Source organism: Pan troglodytes, chromosome 21 (assembly GCF_028858775.2).
Source record: "Pan troglodytes isolate AG18354 chromosome 21, NHGRI_mPanTro3-v2.0_pri, whole genome shotgun sequence".
NCBI lineage: Eukaryota > Metazoa > Chordata > Mammalia > Primates > Hominidae > Pan > Pan troglodytes.
Genome location: NC_072419.2, coordinates 64,944,201 through 64,963,473, shown reverse-complemented (window position 1 = coordinate 64,963,473; position 19,273 = coordinate 64,944,201). Strand labels below are relative to the sequence as shown.

At 41.7% G+C, this 19,273-nt stretch overlaps 1 protein-coding gene across 12 annotated transcripts in view; it reads right to left on the bottom strand.

Moving 5' to 3' along the window:
* Window positions 1–18,034, bottom strand: part of NPEPL1 (aminopeptidase like 1) — a 65,999-nt gene extending 47,965 nt beyond the window's left edge. For 2 of the 12 annotated variants that reach the window (XM_063802670.1, XM_009437475.5), the window contains exons 1-4: window positions 17,126–17,964; window positions 9,588–9,599; window positions 1,617–1,724; window positions 1,087–1,227 (exon numbers count right to left, since the gene is read on the bottom strand). In XM_063802670.1, the coding sequence (XP_063658740.1) occupies window positions 1,087–1,227; window positions 1,617–1,724; window positions 9,588–9,599; window positions 17,126–17,206 (342 nt within the window). In that variant the 5' untranslated portion in view covers window positions 17,207–17,964. Of the gene's footprint in view, window positions 1–1,086; window positions 1,228–1,616; window positions 1,725–1,895; window positions 2,014–9,587; window positions 9,600–17,074 lie in introns of those variants that run through there. The other 10 variants (XM_063802668.1, XM_063802672.1, XM_063802671.1 and 7 more) reach the window with 8 other exon arrangements.
* Between the last annotated feature and the right edge of the window lie 1,239 nt (window positions 18,035–19,273).

The following is a 19,273-nucleotide window of genomic DNA, read 5'->3' as shown; positions in this document are numbered from 1 at the left end:
CCAGAGTGAGAAGTGAGAGGCTCTGTTCACTCAGTCTGGTTTAGAGAAAGGTGAACAGATAAAAGGAATCTGCGGCTTAATTTATATACACTGAAAGATTTCACTAGATTTCAGCTCCTGCTATGTAGGGCCTGCTGTGTGCCCAGCTGCTCACATATCATCACGTTAGACAGGCTGAGTATCCCTCATCCGAAATGCTTGGGATTGGCAATGTTTAGGATTTCAAATTTCGGGAGATTTTGGAATATTTGCAGAATACCTACTAGTTGAGTACCCCAATCTGAAAATTCGAAATCCAAAATGCTCCAATGAGCATTCCTTTGAGTGTCATATTGGCACTCAAAAAAAAGTTTCAAATTTTGGAGCATTTTGGATTTCAGATTAGGAATGTTCAACCTGTATTATCATATATCATATTATTATTGCATTCCTCTCATTTAATCCCTAACAAGCATCCTATGAGGATGGTACTATGATTATTAGTCCCATTTTACAGATGAGAACACTAGAGTCAGAGGGATTAAATGAGAATCGTGTAACAAACTGCTAAGAGCCAGGGTCCCAACATTCCAACCCCCCAGGGCTTTTCTCAAAGCACCACACTCCTCTGATAATTAGCACCCAGGAGACTTCAGTAAAAAATGTAAACACTGAGGTTTCAACACTAGTCCTATTATTTTAAAATTAATCAAATTTAATATTTATAAAAAATTTTTTCTAGGATACTAAGTTGTTTTTTCAATTATGAGGACTATATTTTAGCATTGAAATTTCTTAACACTAGTATACGATATTAGTTATACATTTTAAAATCAAATGATTGAACTCGATAATGTTTGAAATTTCATATTTACTTAATCCGTCCACAGCAGTTATCTGCCAACAATTGAAAAACAGTCCCCACACCTCCAAGGCCTCACAGGTACCTACGCTGACAGCTGGAGGACTTCAGGGCCTCTTGAGGTCCCTCTGAGAACTTCAGGTTGGGAAATGACTCCAGGAGACTGATTCTGAATAACACTCTAGTTTCTGAGATTGCCATGAGAAGGCTCGCTGGTTTCCCCAGGACTCACTTGCACTCCTCACCTGAGTGATCTCTTGGGTAGTTATCTCAATGGCATGTTCCTCTTCGCTGCTGTCATCCAGGGTGGGTCTGTTTAAATGCTTGTCATGAAGGCTGGCCAATTCTTTCATCTTCTGCTTAATCCGGCCAACATCATACTGAATCTAAGCAAATGAAGTCACAGAACTCCACTGATGCCAGGCAGGCTATGGTCTGCCTCCATCAGCTACACTCAGCATACAGAATTCGGTCTTCAGCAAACTTGTTGGCTTGCTGATGTGTGAGCAGCTTTTAATTCAAATTACCAGAAAATCACATTCTTCCTTGTTGCATTGGGTTTCAATTTCTTCCTATAATTCAGGTAGTTACTACCAATGTTAAAACTACAGCTAAAATCATTAACACACACATAGACAACTTAACCTAAAGCTAAAGTATTTCTAGAAATATACATTCAAGTGTAGCCAAATTCGTTTATATGACAGATATCTTAAAATGCGTTGTCATAATTACTTAAAAAAACAAGATGCTATGAAACTAACATGCAACTTACTTCATCCACTCCATCCACCCACTTAGGAGGTGGCCGTTTTGTCACACCAATCGCTGCTTCTGGATCTAAGCTGATGCCTGACACCAGTGCCATACGGTCATCAGCAAGCTACAGGAAAGTAAAGGGACATGAAAAAAATTATTCTAATCCAATTTAGATACAAATACTCTTACTCTCTCTTAAATGTTACTCCCTGAAAAGATACAGAAAGGAGTGAATGTTTACTCTCTCTTAAATGTTGCTCCCTGAAAATATATAGAAAGGAGTGAATGCACTTGCCTGTATTATAAACTTGCTTTTGATAACTGCTAGGATTTGGATTGTTTTCCTATCTTTTCATGCACCAGCTCTTAATTTCCTTGGACATACTTCAGAACGTAAATTTGACTTGATCTGGCTATAGAAATGTAATGAAAAAGTCAACAAAAGATCCTTAAAATAAAGACCTCTTACTACTAGTACTGTGATAGAACGGCATGAACCTCAATGATTCATGTGATCAGTTACAAGTGAAAAAAAAAAAAACTAGGCAGTAAATGAAACAACTACAAAATGCTCAATAGTAGCAAGGTTTACTTAAATACACTTAGCTTATTTTGGAAATAGGGCTGATCCAGTTATCTCAGTCACACAATCATTAACCATGTGTTAAGATGTGTGAAACAACTGCCTAAAACCGCTAGCAAATTATCTACCATTTGGCAAAAGCAATCCTTAAGATCTCAATGCAATCTTACACTGTCATTTCTTTTCTTCAGTTAAATGTCCACAGGGAACATTTCCCCTTATTTTGAAATGGTATCGATGGTTCCTGTTTATTTTAACTATATAACACACTGCGGTAGAAAGCTTTTAAGAATGGGAGGGAAATCGGCTGGGCGCGGTGGCTCACGCCTGTAATCCCAGAACTTTGGGAGGCCAAGGCGGGCAGATCATCTGAGGTCAGGAGTTCGAGAGTAGCCTGGCCAAAATGGTGAAAACCGTTCTCTACTAAAAATACAAAAATTAACTGGGCATGGTGGCTTATGCCTGTAATCCCAGCTACTCGGGAGGCTGAGGCAGGAGAATCCCTTGAACCCAAGAGGCGAAGGTCGCAGTGAGCCATGATCGTACCATTGCACTCCAGCCAGAGCAACAAGAGCGAAACTCTGTCTCAAAAAAAAAAAAAAAAAAAAAAAAAAACACACACACACACAAAACAGAGGGAAATCATGGGTTTGGCATGGTTAAGCTGTTTTCTTGCCTGCAGGCAGTGAATGGGTTGAAAAGATTTTGAGGTGCCCTCCAGAGCTCAGAATTTTTAAATGCCAGTTTCAAAAGATCCAAATGATGATCAAAATATAATGGAAAATAATCTGTAAAAGCCCTTTATAGATAATACTTTGGAAATTTTCTAAATCACACTGTAGAGTTGGGTGAAAAATTCATATTGCTTTTCTTCCCTCTTCCTTGCATTTAACTAAATTTATTTTTTCATTCATTAAATACTTATTTGCTTTTCTAATAATAAAGGAACAAGACAAAATTTTAAAATCCACAGATGAAGGGGGAAAAATATCATATAAAGAAAAACTTAGAATAAAAGACCACTTCAAGTAATAGGCCCTAAATCCTAAAGAGTTCACAGTAAAATTCTTAAAAGCAAATTGGTATCTTCACCATCAACCTCCCTGCATGCCCTGGAGTGGTTCTGTCACCATCTGCTTCAGGCTTTCTGTGTGCTCTGGGGCACGTGTCCACTCAGGGAACGCATCTTAGGCAATGACCACGCTGGAAGGACTAGGCCCCATTCACTAATCCCAGCGCGTCCAGGAGCCGTGATTAAGCCCACCGGTGCTCAAGCGTGGCACGGATGCTGCAGGGCCAGTGTCATTTCTTAAACAAATGGTGTGTCATCCAAACCCGCACTGTCTGGGGCTCCCGGGCTGTGAAGTGGTAATTCTCCACCACCACTACCTTCTGTTTGGTTTTAAGAGTTCATCAATAGGAATTTTACATTCTTGACATTATTTTAATCCTCATAAAAACTAGGTGAGTTAGAAACTATTATTCTAACCTATAAATATGGAAATTGAAACTCAGAAAAGTTAAGTCGCTTGCCCAAGGTCACAGAGCTATTATGTGACAGACTGAAACCTGGGTCGGCTGACTCCAGAAACCCTTTCCACCCTCGAAGGTGCCAATCACTCCACAGGCCCATAAACTATAACTGCAATTTGCTAAGAAAATGAATCAAGACAAGCCATCAGATTAAAACAACGAAACACAGTAGTTTGATTCATTTCCCACCAACTACACCAGGGACTATAAGACAGGCCCCCAGTGAGTGACGTTAGTGTCAGTAAAGATCATCCTCTCTTACTGACCATCCATGGACAGAGAGGCGCAGACCTCACCCTCTACAGAGCAGGCACAGAGAGGGCCTGTACCAAGCACTCAGAGGCAGACTCGTTTATTCCTCAACACTCCTGCTCCAAAGTCACCAAGAGGTACACAACTCTGTGGAGGACACACTGACTAAAAAGCAGGGGGACAAACCACAGGCCCAGCTCCCAGCACCTGCCAGCCATACATCAGGTGCTGTCTACAGTATTGCTGGACTGGAACAGAACTTGAACTCCAGCTGTTTATACAAAGTAAAATCTAAAATTGCTAAAGGACCTCTTCATGGGTCCTAGAATTTCCACTACACCAGTTTATTATCGAATCCACTATATTTTATTATTACACATTTCAATCAGTAATTATTTATAGTGATTTTAGAGTTTTTAAGCTCATGATCTTATTTTGTACTGTTTTTACTGTTTACAAATACACATTAAACTAAAGAAGACAGAGAGATGGTATCTATCTAAATTTACCTGCATTGGGATTAGTATCATTTTATCCAAAACAACAAATTATAAACCACATATGAAAAGTCGGTTGAAGTGAATACAACTCTTTGAAGCAGTACTTGATTTTATGCATGTGTTCCCCTCAAATTAGATGTAAATCAAAAGTGGGGAGAACACACTCTTTGTTAAGGGTCCTAAGGAAGCTTGCTAATTAGAGATTCCTACATGAACGGCATGGATGCCAGCCTGCTCAGCTGGTACTAGCTTTCCCACACATTGTATCAGAGTTTTGCCAGTAAGATAGAACAGCTGATTCTTTGGGAATGAAAACTTTAAATAGCGAATAATTTGTCTCTTTTATGATACAGTCTATAGCTATAGTTCATTATAATAAAGAAACACCACCCTATTGAGAAGAAATGTGTCATTTCTTTTAGCAGTATGGATTTGTAATGTGTATCACAGTATGTACTATTAAAAAACAAGACAGTATGTTTTGGGAAGGGAAAACAATTGTTGAAGATAAGCGTCAACTATTTGAAATGGGAACAAATAATGGACATAAAAAAATTTTATGTGCAACATAAGCACCCTTTTAATTTCAGAAACCTCACTTCCCATTTAAAAACATGTCTTCTTATTGTTGAAGATCCAGCATATGTATCAATTTTCAAGCTGCCATCCTATTTCATACAGATCTTAAAAAATGGCCAGGTTTCTAATTCTCTCTCCTTACCCTTACTGAATTTCAACATGGTGCCCCCTACAAATATATGATGTTGGTTTGTGCGGCTGGCCACGGTGGCTCATGCCGGTAATCCCAGCACTTTGGAAGGCTGAGGCAGGCGGATTGCCTGAGGTCGGGAGTTCAAGACCAGCCTAGCCAGCACGGTGAAACCCCGTCTCTACTGAAAATACAAAAATTAGCCGGGCATGGTGGCATGCACCTGTAATCCCAGCTACTCGGGAAGCTGAGGCAGGAGAATCACTTGAACCTGGAAGGCAGAGGTTGCAGTGAGCCAAGATCGTGCCAATGTGCTCCAGCCTTTTATTAAGACAGAGCGAGACTCCATCTCAATAAATAAATAAATAAATAAATTTGTGCTTCTGAAGTAAAAAAAAAAAATCTTTCCATATTTTTTAAATAAAAATTGTACTTAAGAGAATTAAGAATTCTTGCCTCTTTGATATGTAGTTCCTCTCTCCAAGAACTACTGGGGTCCGCTACCCTAACCTAGAGCCATCCTTCCTGAGAGAAATGCAGAAAAAATCCAACAGATGTTCAAAACAGCACACCCAATGGCTTTCCTGCCAGTCTCACTAAAGGTATCTTTTGCCTTTGATCCACTTCAAATGTTGACATTTGCCATTTAAAGAGTACCAGCCAGTATGGACAAGTTCTCCATCTATGGAAAGAACATACACATTCTCTCTTATAAATCTTGCTGTTCCAAATCTATGGCCCTCCTACTCTTAAAAACCCTGCCTTTCCCTGAAGGCTGATTTAGTGTAGACTAAGATTACAGAAATAGCAAGCCTCTGTGGAGATTGGAAAAGTCAGCTACACCTCCTCCCCATCTAAAAAAATCAACTAAGTTTAGCCGTAACGCATTGGTAATGAGAACAATACCGATAATTCTGGACTGTCTATGGCAATGAACACTTAGAAAGTCCAGAAGGGACACTGAAAATCAACAGACTGGCAACTCACGCTTCCACGTGAAACTCTGGGAGACCTGTATGATGAAGTCAGACTACTTCGCTAATAGACAATTAGGCTTAAGAAATCCGAGTTGTTGGAGAAGTGAATAAGCATGTGGATAAAAGAAAAAAGTGATGTCAGCACTACATTTTTCTAAACCCGTAATAATTTTAAAATAATGCTTACCTTTTCTAATTATGAAATTAATAAATGGTCAAAATAAATACTTTTAAAATGGCATAGGATGACGCAGTGGCTCACGCCTGTAATCCTAGCACTTGGGAGGCCAAGGCAGGCGGATCACTTGAGCTCAGGAGTTCGAGACCAGCCTGAGCAACGTGTCAAAACTCCGTCTCTACTAAAAAATACAAAAATAAATAAATAAATAAAATAGCCACGCATGGTGGCACGCACCTGTAGTCCCAGCTACTCAGGAGGCTGAGGCAGGAGAATCGCTTGAACTGGGGAGGCAGAGGTTGCAGTGAGCCGAGATCGCGCCACTGCACTCTAGCCTGGGCAACAGAGTGAGACTCTGTCTCAAAAAAATAAAAATAAATGATACAAAAAATATAGAGATAAAAACACTTGAGAATCACATCACCCTGATACTGTTGTTAAGTTTCACTGATTTTCCTTTTTTCTCAACTAACATACATACTCTGAGGGGAAGAAAAAGGAGGGGAGCAATCCGTCCCTCCCTGCCTTCTGTGAGCACTGTACTGAGCACTGCTACTGACCTGGCCCATGCCAGTCCCAAGAACAATCCTTCAGAGGAGCGCCGCTCCCTATTTCACCAACATGGACACTGGGGCCCGGCCCAGGCACTCCCAGATGTGCAGTCCTCCAGGCAGTGTGGTTTGGGGGCTTGACATTTGTTATCTTGTGACTTTTAAAATAATTCTTATCTTGAGTTTAAAAACTCCCAGAGATTTATTTGTCATAAGACAGGAAGTAGATTAAAGACAGAGAACAAAGGAGAGGGCCAGACACTTCCCTGGGTAAGAGAACCAATGGTGGGCTCGGGTCCTCCTCAGGGAACACCTTACTTAGTGTTTTCTGAGAAGGAAAAGTGACATCTCCAGGGTACTCAGGCTAGAGGAGGAGAATGACAATCAAACATGGACAGACTGCAGGAAGCCTCTGAAGTGAGGCTGTCAGATGCCTTTACTCTGGGAGATGCAAGTGATATTCACTCAGGGACATTTGCTCAGGCCTCCCCTATAAAGGGGTGGCTAACATCTAATCCACTCTGGAGCTGGGTGTTCACTATTTCCAGAGATGCCAACGTGAGGCCCTGCTTCAGCTTCAAAGAAGCCTCTGGACACTGTCCCCAACCACACCCCCTGCTCCTAGGCCAGTACCTGGCACTTCAGAGTCCTGAACGCACAATCACAACCAGCTGAGTGATCCGACAAGAAACGAGTGGAATGAATGCACGAGGTAAATAAAATGTACGTCACAGACAATTGTGGAAGCCACACTTCATGAAAAAGATAACGGCACTGCACAAAAGAGCAAAAGAGGCAAGTGAAACGCACAAGGAAATGAGGTGGCCGTGGGCACCCACGATGAGGCAGCAACCTGCATTTCTAATAGCACTGGGGTGCGCGTGGAGGAGATAGTGCTCTCTATGCAGGGCCTCTGATCACAGAGCGTGAAGACTCCCTTTTAAGCCCTTAGAGGTGAAACATAAGAAAAGCAAAAGGGCCTGCCAAGTTCATGCAGTGAGTAGCCAGTTTCTGGAACTTGCTGCCTGAAAAAGGAAGTAGGAAAGATTGGAAATCGGTTCAGACAGCAGACCCCGAAGTAATTATGACCACTTATGTGCCCCTCCTTGGAACATTATTCAAATGGTTCTTCAACCTAAGTGGTTCCATAATTTGTTACCCTCCCTCGCATCCTATACACTTCCTTTTGAGGTCATAAGCTCCATATCTTCAAACTGTTCAGCCAGTAGCAACATCTATTTTAACTCAGAATGCCTGCTCTCCAAGCCCCCAAGCCCTCTCCAGGGCCCCGTGCCCAGGCGGGGAGCTGGCAGTGAGGTTCCTGAATGGGAAAGGAAACCCCCACACAGGCATGACCATGACACCTGGCTCAGTCAGCTACCCGTTGAGTGGTGTTTTTTTTTTAACTAATTGTTTTTAGTGGCAAAGTATACATGCACATGGTTTAAAAATATATATCCACCCTAAGAAAAGGGTTTGCAATAGAAAGGAAGTTTTCTATCCCAGATGTTTCTTGGGGTGTATCCACTGTTAACAGTTTCTTGTGTATCTTTTCAGGAATTTTTTAAGCACACACAAGCATAAATATGAGTTATTTTTCCTGAAAAATAAAAAATAAAAAAAAAGGAGCAGGAATCATATTATCCATGCTGCTCTGCATCTGAGTCTTTCCACTCCGCCATGTGTCTGGGGCTCATTCCACTGCAGCTCTCATGGATGGGCCTCACTATTTACCTGTTACAGAGGGTCAGAGATGCTACACAATATATTTAACCAGTTCCCAATGAAGGCTATTTAGGCTGTGCTCAGTCTGTTGTCATTATCAACTAGTTAAGGTTTTTAGAATATATAGGTAGATCTGAATCTACTAGTTAGGACCCCACTGGTTTTAAGGACAGTGATCCTCCTAATCCTACTTTACTATTCATACTTCTAAATGAAAACAAACAAGAACAACCCTCACCTCTCCATCACTCTATTTAAAAGGTCTATACTCAGGAAAAATATTCTTACCCCTTCAATGCTGAAACAGACAATAGACACAAACATTAACAACAGTTTTAATCTCATTTTTTCTCAACCCTTTTACTCGGGCTACTAAAATAAAGTGCTTTGAATATATATTCTCTCCACCTTCTGGGCAAGATGCTAGTAGCTAATAAAAAGGCCAAAGGCACCCCCAGCTAGGAGATGCAGAACTGGGCCCAGGTGACAATAGCTCCAGGTGCATCCACTGGGTGTCATCTCATTCCAGACAGGAGTGACAAGGAAGACCCTCCCACAGTTGCCGTGGCTACAGTCCTTCTCATTTAGGGCCTTCACAGACATGCTGGCCTTCTATACTGTCTACCTGAGGAAGTGCACGACTCACCTCTCAGAAATCAGGAAGCTACAGACATTAATTCTCAAAACATTCTGGCTTCCTTGAAGAAAGTGTTCAACCTTTACTGCTTCCAAAGTTAAGACACTTTCCCAAGACTAGTAAACGATCTTCCCAAAGCCTTTTTCAAATCATCAGTTCACATGGTGTGAAAATAGATTAAATTCTACATATTAAACTGTTAAAAAAATTATAAAGTAATCAAAACAAATGCTAAATATGTATAAGCTGTTAGCATTTTATATATGAGCAAAGACTTCAGGAAAAGTAGGTATTTTATAAACTCAAACTACCCAACATATAAAAATATTCAAAACACAATACCTCGTCCAGCTCCTGAAGAGACATGTTGTCCCCATCAGTCCCATCCAGTTGGGGAAAGCACAAAGAAAGCAGCATGGGACAGACAGACAGACAAGGCATGGTCAGTTGAGAAAACACTGAGATTTTAAGCTGACTAAATATAAAGATCCACTAAGCAAGGCATTTTAAAATCTCCTTTACTTTTTTTTTTTAAATTAAGCTACATCAATATATGCTTTAATTTTTATTTACTGTGGTTGTTTTGAAAATGAGCTAGGAAACAAGCAAAAAATGACTGTAAATATTAAAATACACTGGAAACAGATAAAACACACTTGCTTTGGTTTCACTAAAATATGCTGTTAATCTGTTTCATAAACACCAAATATCACATACAATACCACATTCTATTTTCCCTCAGGAAAATAAAATAAGAGAGCAGAGCTAAAATGTAATTTTATCATGTTAAATAAATGTATATTTTAACATGTAAATCAGACCTGCAAATGCAACAGAATTAAAAAATAAATGACCCACAAAAATTGTCTGTAGCTGTATTCAGATAACATGTGAGTGACCACATATGTAAGGTCTCTGCAAATTACATCCCGCAGACACGGCTTCATCCCTGGTAGTAAGAGAGCTGAGAAACCACTCTTTCCCGGAGAGAGACACAGGTGGCAAAATAAAAGAAAAACTCTTACCATCTCTTGGTATGTATTATTATTAGCTAGAAAGCGTACAGTTATTCATAAAGCTCTTATAAAAGCAAGCAAACGAGACAAAACAAAAGGTAAGAATAATTTTTTTCTTTTAAGGGGAGGGGGAAGGGAGAAGCATGACACCAGAGGGTTAAGTTTCAATTGAAAACTAAAGGTTCTTTTTTAGATCAACATGGAACTCTATCTTCTGGACAGACATTTACTAATGACAGATAATCTAAACAACTAGGTCTTTTTTTTGTACAGTATTGATCACTGAAATAATTAGTGGTGAAATTCAATAATCAATTGTGTTTTTTTATGTTTAGCAGTAAATTTAGAAAATAAAACATAACTTTCTTATTTAAAAATAGTGCAAATGAAGCTGCTCTATCAGGGTCAAAATATTATTAAACAATGATAGCAATAAAAATGTAATCAAACTTTACTCCACGTAAAAATTCAATTAGATGACATTATGAAAAGCTGCAAATCCTCTTCATTCCTTCCACAATTTTCTATGAGAGCAAAAAAGAACTCTATACACACCCTGCCATAATAGTAGTACTAGATGATATTAATAAATCAAATGGAAAGCTGATTTAATTACCTTTTACTTTACAAAGAAAAAATGTTTTTATTTTTTAAAAGCTTAACATTAAGAGAACATTAAAATCTTTTATTAATAAAACATGATGCAAGACAAAATCCCTAACTTGAGTATCTCAGTCTTCTTCCTATTCTGCAGCGGCTCCCTGGCATTTCATCTTTGAACGATGTACTATTGCAAACCTCGGTTAAAATCTCTGCTGCACATGTGCCTGTGCTCTTGGATTATTAACCGAGCACACACACCCTGATCTTCTGATTTCTACAATTATTAGTTGATAAGAGGTGAAATCAGAATCATGGGATTCTAGGGCTAGAAATAACTCTTTTCTTACAAATAAGAAAACTAAGCTTCAAAATGTATAAATGCATTGCTTGAAGCCACAGAGCTTGTTAATGGTCAGACTGGGGACAGACCCAGGTGTTCAGGTCTCTTTCCACCCCACCCTCCAGCCTCTCTAATTTTATTAACAATTCAGGGAATTACTTGTGATAGGCAGCTACCACCACATCAGGAATATTAAATTAAGGTCACCTTTTCAAAGACCCTCCCCACCATTCTGCTATTTAAAAATAGAAGGCTTTCAAAATTCTGTCTGCCACCAAATTACCAGGAAATTTAGTCAAGACCTGAATTAAAACATTTAGAATTACCATGAAGAAAGACCAAAATAAAGCCAAATGAAAACACGTTACTACACATCATCACCTTCTAAATCTTTATAATGTCTAAATCTAGGTTTTTGACCTGCCAATGGCATGCAATCAAGCAAACACTGAAAACTCCAAGTAGCATGTGGAATTTATAGTCTAAAGAACTTTCTACATAAAACTGAAAAATAAGTGGAAACCCATCTGTGTTTACTCAGGAAGTCTGGAAAAGTTGAGCAAAATGAGTTGGAAACACAGGTCTATGCTATAGTGATATTTACTTTATTTCCGTTACTGCCAAAATAAAAGTTTGCTTCACTTTTATCCAACAAAGTACCCTTATTCTCAAAGTAAGCCTCACTGCTCCCATGGAATCTTTAAAAGCAGAAAAGCAAGTAGATCTAAAGAGAAATATATAATGATTTCATACTTGGATTCTAAAGACAGAGAACTAATTTTCCAACAGACTCAGCTTGTACTAAAACTTAGAATCTTCAATCTGCAAGTTAAAATTGACTATGTAAGGTTCATAAAGTGAGATAAAGACAGATGCTAGCCTATTGCAAGAAAAAACATTGTTTTAAAACAATAGGTCCTTCCATTTTCCAGGATCTGCAGCACAAGTTCTGAAAATGCAGCCAACACCAGAGTGGCCCAGGAGGTGAGCACGGGGCTCTGAAGCCAGGTTTGCCAGAGTTCCAATCACAGCCCCCAACCATCAGGTGGGTGACACTGGGCCAGTTTCCTACCTCCTCTAAAATCTGTTTCCTTATCTGTATCTGAGAAAAACAATAGTACTTATTTGATAGAGCACTGTGAAGATGAGCTGAGCTTACACACGGAAAGGGCTTAGCCCAGAGCCAGGCACAAAGTAAACTCTCCATAAATCTTAGCTAATATTGTAGTCAAGCCTGAATAAGGACCTCAGGTTTCTTATAACCATAGCTAATCCTTAATTTCCTTTTTCCTAAAGCACACATTTTATTAAAAATAATGTGCTTATGTTTCAAACCAATCTAAGACCAATTAACGCTAGCTTCCAATTATAGATTATGCATTATTTTAAAGCAGAGTATAGATTAGGCAGTAAACACTAACAAAGTAGCTCCAACCCCTATATTAGATCCATTCCCGGAGATCGAAGGAAACCACACAAATCCATACAGAATTTCAACAGATCAGAAGAGCATCTCAATATCTACCTTTCATTCATTTCTTTATGACTTTACAATTTGTTTTGAATAATTGTTTAGCTTCATAAATCCATTTCAGTTTCCTAAAGCCAAGCTGCTTGAATGAGTTGCTACCTTAAAACCTGCACTTGGCTGGCATAATAATGTGAAAGTTACTTTTGCACAGTACTGGGGCTACTTCTAAGGATTTCTGTCAGTAACCTTGGACTGACAGCTACAACACTGTTGACTATGAATTTCTCCTTTTCAAATTAAAGCTAAAGTCAGGAGAAACAATGTATTAAAACAGAACTTGAGAAAATACTGTTGAATCGATAGGGCTGCTGGAAATCACCTAACTCAAACCCCTCAGTTTACAAATGAGGCAAAAAATGTCCGAAAAGATTAAAGGCTTGCCTAAGGACACACTCTGAGCCTGCAGCAGAACAGGACTTAGGCCTCAATTCTCAGATTCAATTCTCAGTGCTCTTTCCTTTATTTCATGCTGCCCTGAGGCATGAACGTGATGGGGCACTCAAAACTGAGGCCAAAGTAAAATGCATGGGAAATACAACTGTATTTTGTTAGCAGTGCATAAAGTCAAACCTGTCTGTTTTTTAACAATTAGTTTTACTAACTTTAATACAACTAAGAACACAAAAAAGTAGAATTTTGCTCAGTTCTGGATGCTGAAATCTAAAAAGGATACAGAAAAACTAAACATCATTTATAGGAAAAAAGCATAACCACTCTGAGCCGGGAATGCTAGGCCTGGAAAGAACTCTGGGTAACAAGGCTGCAGGATTACCAGACAGAAGGAAGACCCGAAGGAACAGAACTAAAAGCAGGACCCCAGGACACAAATAGTTGGGATTAACAGGCAAAGACTTTTTAGTGGTAAAAATCATGGAGCTGCTGGCATTTTCCATCATTGTCATACACCACGGCCAAATAAGATAGGCATGAGGGGTTATCACAAATGGGGACATTAGGCCAAATGACCTTTAGGTTCCTTCTGGCCCTTGAGGCTTTGTGTTTATCTGGTCACTGCGTATCCTCCTTAAATTCCTGTTTATTTGACATATTTGCCTGAATGCTGCAAAACCCTGTATGCACGCACAGGGACACACAATAACCCCACTACAACAACCAAATTCTAGTTTTTTCCCTCAAACTAGGATGCAAAAAATGCATGTTTAAATTTTTTGAATGGCATGGCTTTAGGTGTGCTTTGCTTTGAGGTGTAAGATACACACTACTCTGCAATTAATTTCTGCAGCTTTTTCCTGAAATAAGATGTCAAAATTCAGGATTACAATTTTTTTTAAAAAGTCTGTTATTTTAGGTGTATTTTTAGTTGGTATCAAATGCATCAAGATCAAAGTCTACAGCTTTTTCTTCTAATTGGAAACTTAAAATTCCAGGTTATTATTTTTTAAATTAAGTTAAACTTAGGTTTAATTTCTTCCTTTCAAATTGCCTGAGTGTTAGACATGTATTTACAAATTGCCTCTTTTTAACTGTTTTACTTTACTATAACAAATATACTTAAGTTTCTATTTAAAAATTTTCAAACATGCAGAAAAGCCTACAAAATGGTAAAATGTCCCACACATACTCATCACTAGACTCAACAATGAGTAACAATTTGCCTTATTTGCTTCCTCTATTTTTGGAGGGGTTTAAGGACTTAGGTAAGACGCCTTGACATTTCACCACTAAACATTTCAGTAGGCATCTCTAATAAAATTAGCAAATGTAATGTATTATAATTAATTCCTTAATGTCACCTAATACCTAGTCCATATTCAAAATTTGACAGATACGATTTTGTTTGGTTTGCTACATGGCTTTGAAATTTACAAGTCAGAAACAAGGCTTTAAATTTTTTGTGAGCTAGATATGCAGTGAAAAGCATTGCTAAGAGTTACTCAATAGATTTTACAAATTGTGTTAAACATGGCTTTTGCTTCAAAATGTTTATAAAGCTTTTCCAACTTCCAGAAAAGTTGAAAAAATCATAACCTCTATTTAGTCTTGTTAGCATTTCGCCGTACTGTGTGCAGAATAGATTTTGTTACGAATCACCTGTAAGCAAAGTGAAGATGTAACACTTCAACCCTAAATACTTCAGAAATTTATGACATGTCATTTTTTAACACAATTAAAATATATAAATCTGTGTTTTCTTTTTAAATTTTAATTCAGGCAAACTATGTTTGTTAGACTGCAAAACCTATTTTTTAGATAGTATGGATTGACTATAAGGATATTTTAAATGATATGACTGCTTTCAATGATCTGAGAAAGATTTTAAATGGTCAGACTAATATAAATATTAACATTTTCAATGCTATGACATTTAGAAAACATTTTTTAACGTTCTTAGAAATGTATTTTTAGTTGGGTTTAGAAATCTATTTTCAAAAAACTCTGAGTTAGCTAAATGTATCTGTATATACCCTGACATATCTATTTTTCCAAACTGTATACTTTAACTATCCATTTTTAATTATTCTGCTTAGCTTAAATATTTTTTAAAATTGCCTAACTTAGAAAATAATTTTCTAAAGTGGTTTGATTCAGAGATGCACTTTTAAAAAGCTTCCCGTCTCAGATACTAGGTTTTTAAACTGTCTGACTTAATCGGGGAAAAAAAAAAAAACCCTCATGTTACCCAAAGGTTCAAGGTATTTTGAACCTTAATGATTAAAAATTGAAAAATAAACAATATGTTTTTCAATTAAAACTGATACCTTAGAAATCTTAATATGAGTTTCAGTAGTTTTTGAGGCAGCACAAAATCAAGTCATTTAAGGAACATGCAGTTCTTATTTAACATTACTGAAGTTCCGTTAAGGAATTGAATTCATCCAATTTCTACTCGATTTCTTGGATTATTTCTTCTTCAAAATTAGCGCTAGAATTAGCCTGTTTCTATGCTACCAGACATCTTTACATTTATTTCAATATAATGTAATTCCTTTCCGTTTATAAATGTAAAAAAAACCCTTCAACTTCTTAATTAATTGAAATCTCACACACACTCTGTCCCTAGTTCTAGGCTGTTTGACCTGAGTTTACATGCTTTTATTCCTGAAACCGCTCACACGGCTTTAAATGACTTTTCTATCAGTTATATGGCCAAAGACATTCTCCACCTGTGACTTACAAAAAGGAGAAACTGTCTTTGTAGACATGATAATCATGACATATGGCAAAATTTTCCTGAAGCATTTAGATAAAGCCATAAAGAAAAAAATAAACTGGCAATACAGTCCCTAAGAGGTGAAATGAATGTTCCAAAATTGCCTAATATCAAGTATAACCCCCAAGAATGTGGTCCTGGGATGGCTATTCCCCGCCTGTTCCAACGCTGCTTCTATTCCAACCTAGCCTGCCTACAGCAGGTAGCCTGAACTACAGCCAGTTTCATAACTTCACTTTTCAATTGAAGACATTACAGAGCTAACGATCACTGTCTGGTATAGATCATCCAGACTCGCCCCTTATTTAACAGAGCAGTAAACTGAGGCTCAGAAAGGGAAAAGTAGCCCCCATTAAAAACAAACCCCAAACAGTAATTTTTCCAGGACCACCCTTAAAAAACGCTACTGCTAGGCTAACTAAAGGTTCTGGTTAATTAAAAAAAAAAAAGTGCTATTTTACGGGGTTAATTTTCACATATACCTCCTCAGGCTTTTTTTAAAAAGTTCGAATGGAGAGGAAAGCTTAATTTCCTGTCTGGGAAATGGAAAGTGAAGAGGCTAGCACCTTGAGTCTCACAAACGCAAGCCCCCAGGAAGAACAGTGAGGCAATTACTCACAGGGAACAAGGCCACACAGAGGGCTGCGGGGCCGTTAAAAGAAAACGGGCGGAAAAACAAAACAAAACAACAACACAACTCCCTCCTCTTTGAGGGGAGGGAGTCGTTCATTTTGCAAGGATTTGGGTCTACGATCCCGCGACCCAGCCATTAGGACCAAACCGAGGCTCATTACTGGGGGGAGGGGAGCTTCAAACAAAACGAAACAAAAAGGCTTCAGAAAGGCCCAATGCTTCCCAATGTTAGCGTTAAAACATATGTAAATTACAGGCGGCCTGTAGCGCAGTGACGCCAAGGCGGGGGGTGCGGGGGGGGTGCTGCGGAAGTGAGGAGAAGACGGGGCAGAGGTGGAGCTGCGGCCTCACAGCACCGCTTCTTCCCCATCCAGGGCTACAGATGCCCCCTGACTCTAGCCAAGAGATCTTATTATTCTTAGTCTTATTATTCTTATCTTCTTTTTTTAAACAGAGAGACAGACAGAGACAGACAAACAGGCAGAGCCGCAGTGCACACGGTCCGTGTGTCGGAGAGGCCGCCAGGAGACTCACCGCAGCAATGCTACGTGAATGCAGAGGGCTGGAGGTGGTGTGACTACTCACTTGCTCGGCTAACAGCTGCCGGTTTTGGATGGAATTATTCCGCAACAACAAGAAAGCGTCGGTTAAACGCCTGGTGGCCATGTCTCACCCTTTGCGACCCCCCTCTCAGGGGCCCCCCGCCCACTTATATTCCTGATTTATTCACTTTCTTTCTCGTGGCCCGGCTGGCCCACCCTTTCACGGAAGCTTCTCGACAAGGCCTCAGGCCTCAAGCCAAAAAGATGCAGCTGTGCGCTTCGCCAAGGCGTAGAGACCCCTCCCCAAATAACTACCTAGGCTTTCCAATTGTCTGACTCCCCCTACCCAGGACAGACTTCGATCTCTAAGCACTTGAATCCCCCCAATCCTTGCGTAGCGATCCAACGTCCCAGAGACCCCCACCCCAATCCAACCTTGGATCTACAAGCGTCTAACTCGCCAATCCGGCTCTAGACTGGGAGGCCCTGAAGCCCCCTACTCCCTGAGACCCCCCAAAGGTCTCTGCTCTCTACCCCTAACTTTGGCTCGTAAGCGTCTAGGCCGTGCCGTGAGGTCTGGCTGTGACTCAGTTTCCGCACCAGAGGCCTGGCCTAGGCCCTCTTTGGACAACCGGAGCCAGGCTTGGGGCCTGGACTCGAGGGCGCCTGCAGCTCCCTTCTGGGGACTTGTCTGAACCTGCTGAGGCCCTGCCCGACCTCCTGACCCCTTCCTTTCCTGGACGGCCTGGTCCTCCACTGCCAGCAGGCTGCCGGCCTGCAGGAAGACAGCAGGGCCTGCCTCCCCGGCCTTCTCACTCCTCTTCTCCGGCTCCCTCCATCCCCGGATCTGACTGCAGCTCAGCCCCGGGCCGTTTCCGTGCTGTGGTCCCGGGTTCTGGCGTTCCCCCCTGGCCCTCTTCCTGTCCGTCCCTCGCGAGTGCCCCCCTGCGACGCTCGCAAGCCTTGCTCGCAACGTTCCGGGCGCGGGAGCTCCCTGCACTCCTGCCCCGGGGCACGGGAGTGCTCCGCCCTCTCCCGGGGTGCTCCTCGGGCGCCCTGTTTCGCCTCCCCCAACTGGGTCCAGGCACTAGGAGCAGGCCAACGAGCAGGCCTGAGCCTGGGGAGCGTGGCCCCCAGGCTGCAAACCGCTGCCAGGGCCCTTGGTCCCTGAATTAGAGTGGAAGTTGCGCGGCAGGCAAATTTGGGCTCCCCAAGAACTGAAGTTTTGGGCGCGGGGAGTTGGAGCGGGAGAGGAAAAGTTGGAGACGACTGCCTCTGCAGGCCGAGCACGCTCTACTGCAGGCGGCGGCGCTCGCTTTTTTTTTTTTTTTTTTTTTTTTTCCCACTCTGGAAAAAGATGTATCCGACAAACAACCAGGAGGAAATAAAAGAAAAAAAAAAAAAAAAAAAAAAGGAAGCGAGAACTCCAGGCAGCCTGGCCGCGCCGCCGCTGGCAGTCGGGGGTCTTCGGGGGCGCCCGCCCTCCCCAGCTGCCGCTTTCTGTAGGGGGCACTGCAGGGTCGTGGAATCTCAAGTGGAAAAGTTCCCCCGAAAACTTTGACACCTCCCACCCCCCTCCCCGCGAAAAAAATCTCTGTTCTCTGCCTGGGCCCTGGCCCTGCGACCCCCGCGCCCCCCCGTGCCCCGGGCCCGGTATTCCACGCTTGGCCGGGCCCGGGGTGTCCTAAGCACCTCGACTTGCCGCCCCGGGCCAGGTCGGCTGGGTTCGTGCAGGGGCTCCGCGGGGCCGCGTCGGGCAGGGGCCGCCCGGGCCCGAGCACGGCACCCACAAACAGGCTGGCGCCCCGCGACGGAGACCCGGGTCCGGCCCGGAGCCGCCCGGGAGGCTGGAGGCCAAGGGCCTGGCCCAGCGCGCGGCCGGAGCGGGTCGGGGGCGCAGAACTGTGCGGCGGCGCCTTCCGGGCCCCGGGCCTGTGCAGGGCCGGCTTCCCCTTGCGGGGCGAGGCTGCGGGCCGGGCTGCGGTGCGGGGTTCCAACAAAGGACCGAGGCCCAGAAGCGGCCCCCACGCGTCCTTTGTTTCTGCGTGGAACAAACTTTACACACGTGTGTGTTTTCCGAGGGTTTCCCGTGTGCTGAGCGCTTGCAAAGCGGAGTCGCGCCCGGGGAGACGCGAAGCCGGTGCCCGCGGCTCACCCAGGGACCCCAGCCAGACAGCGGCACCCGCGGGGC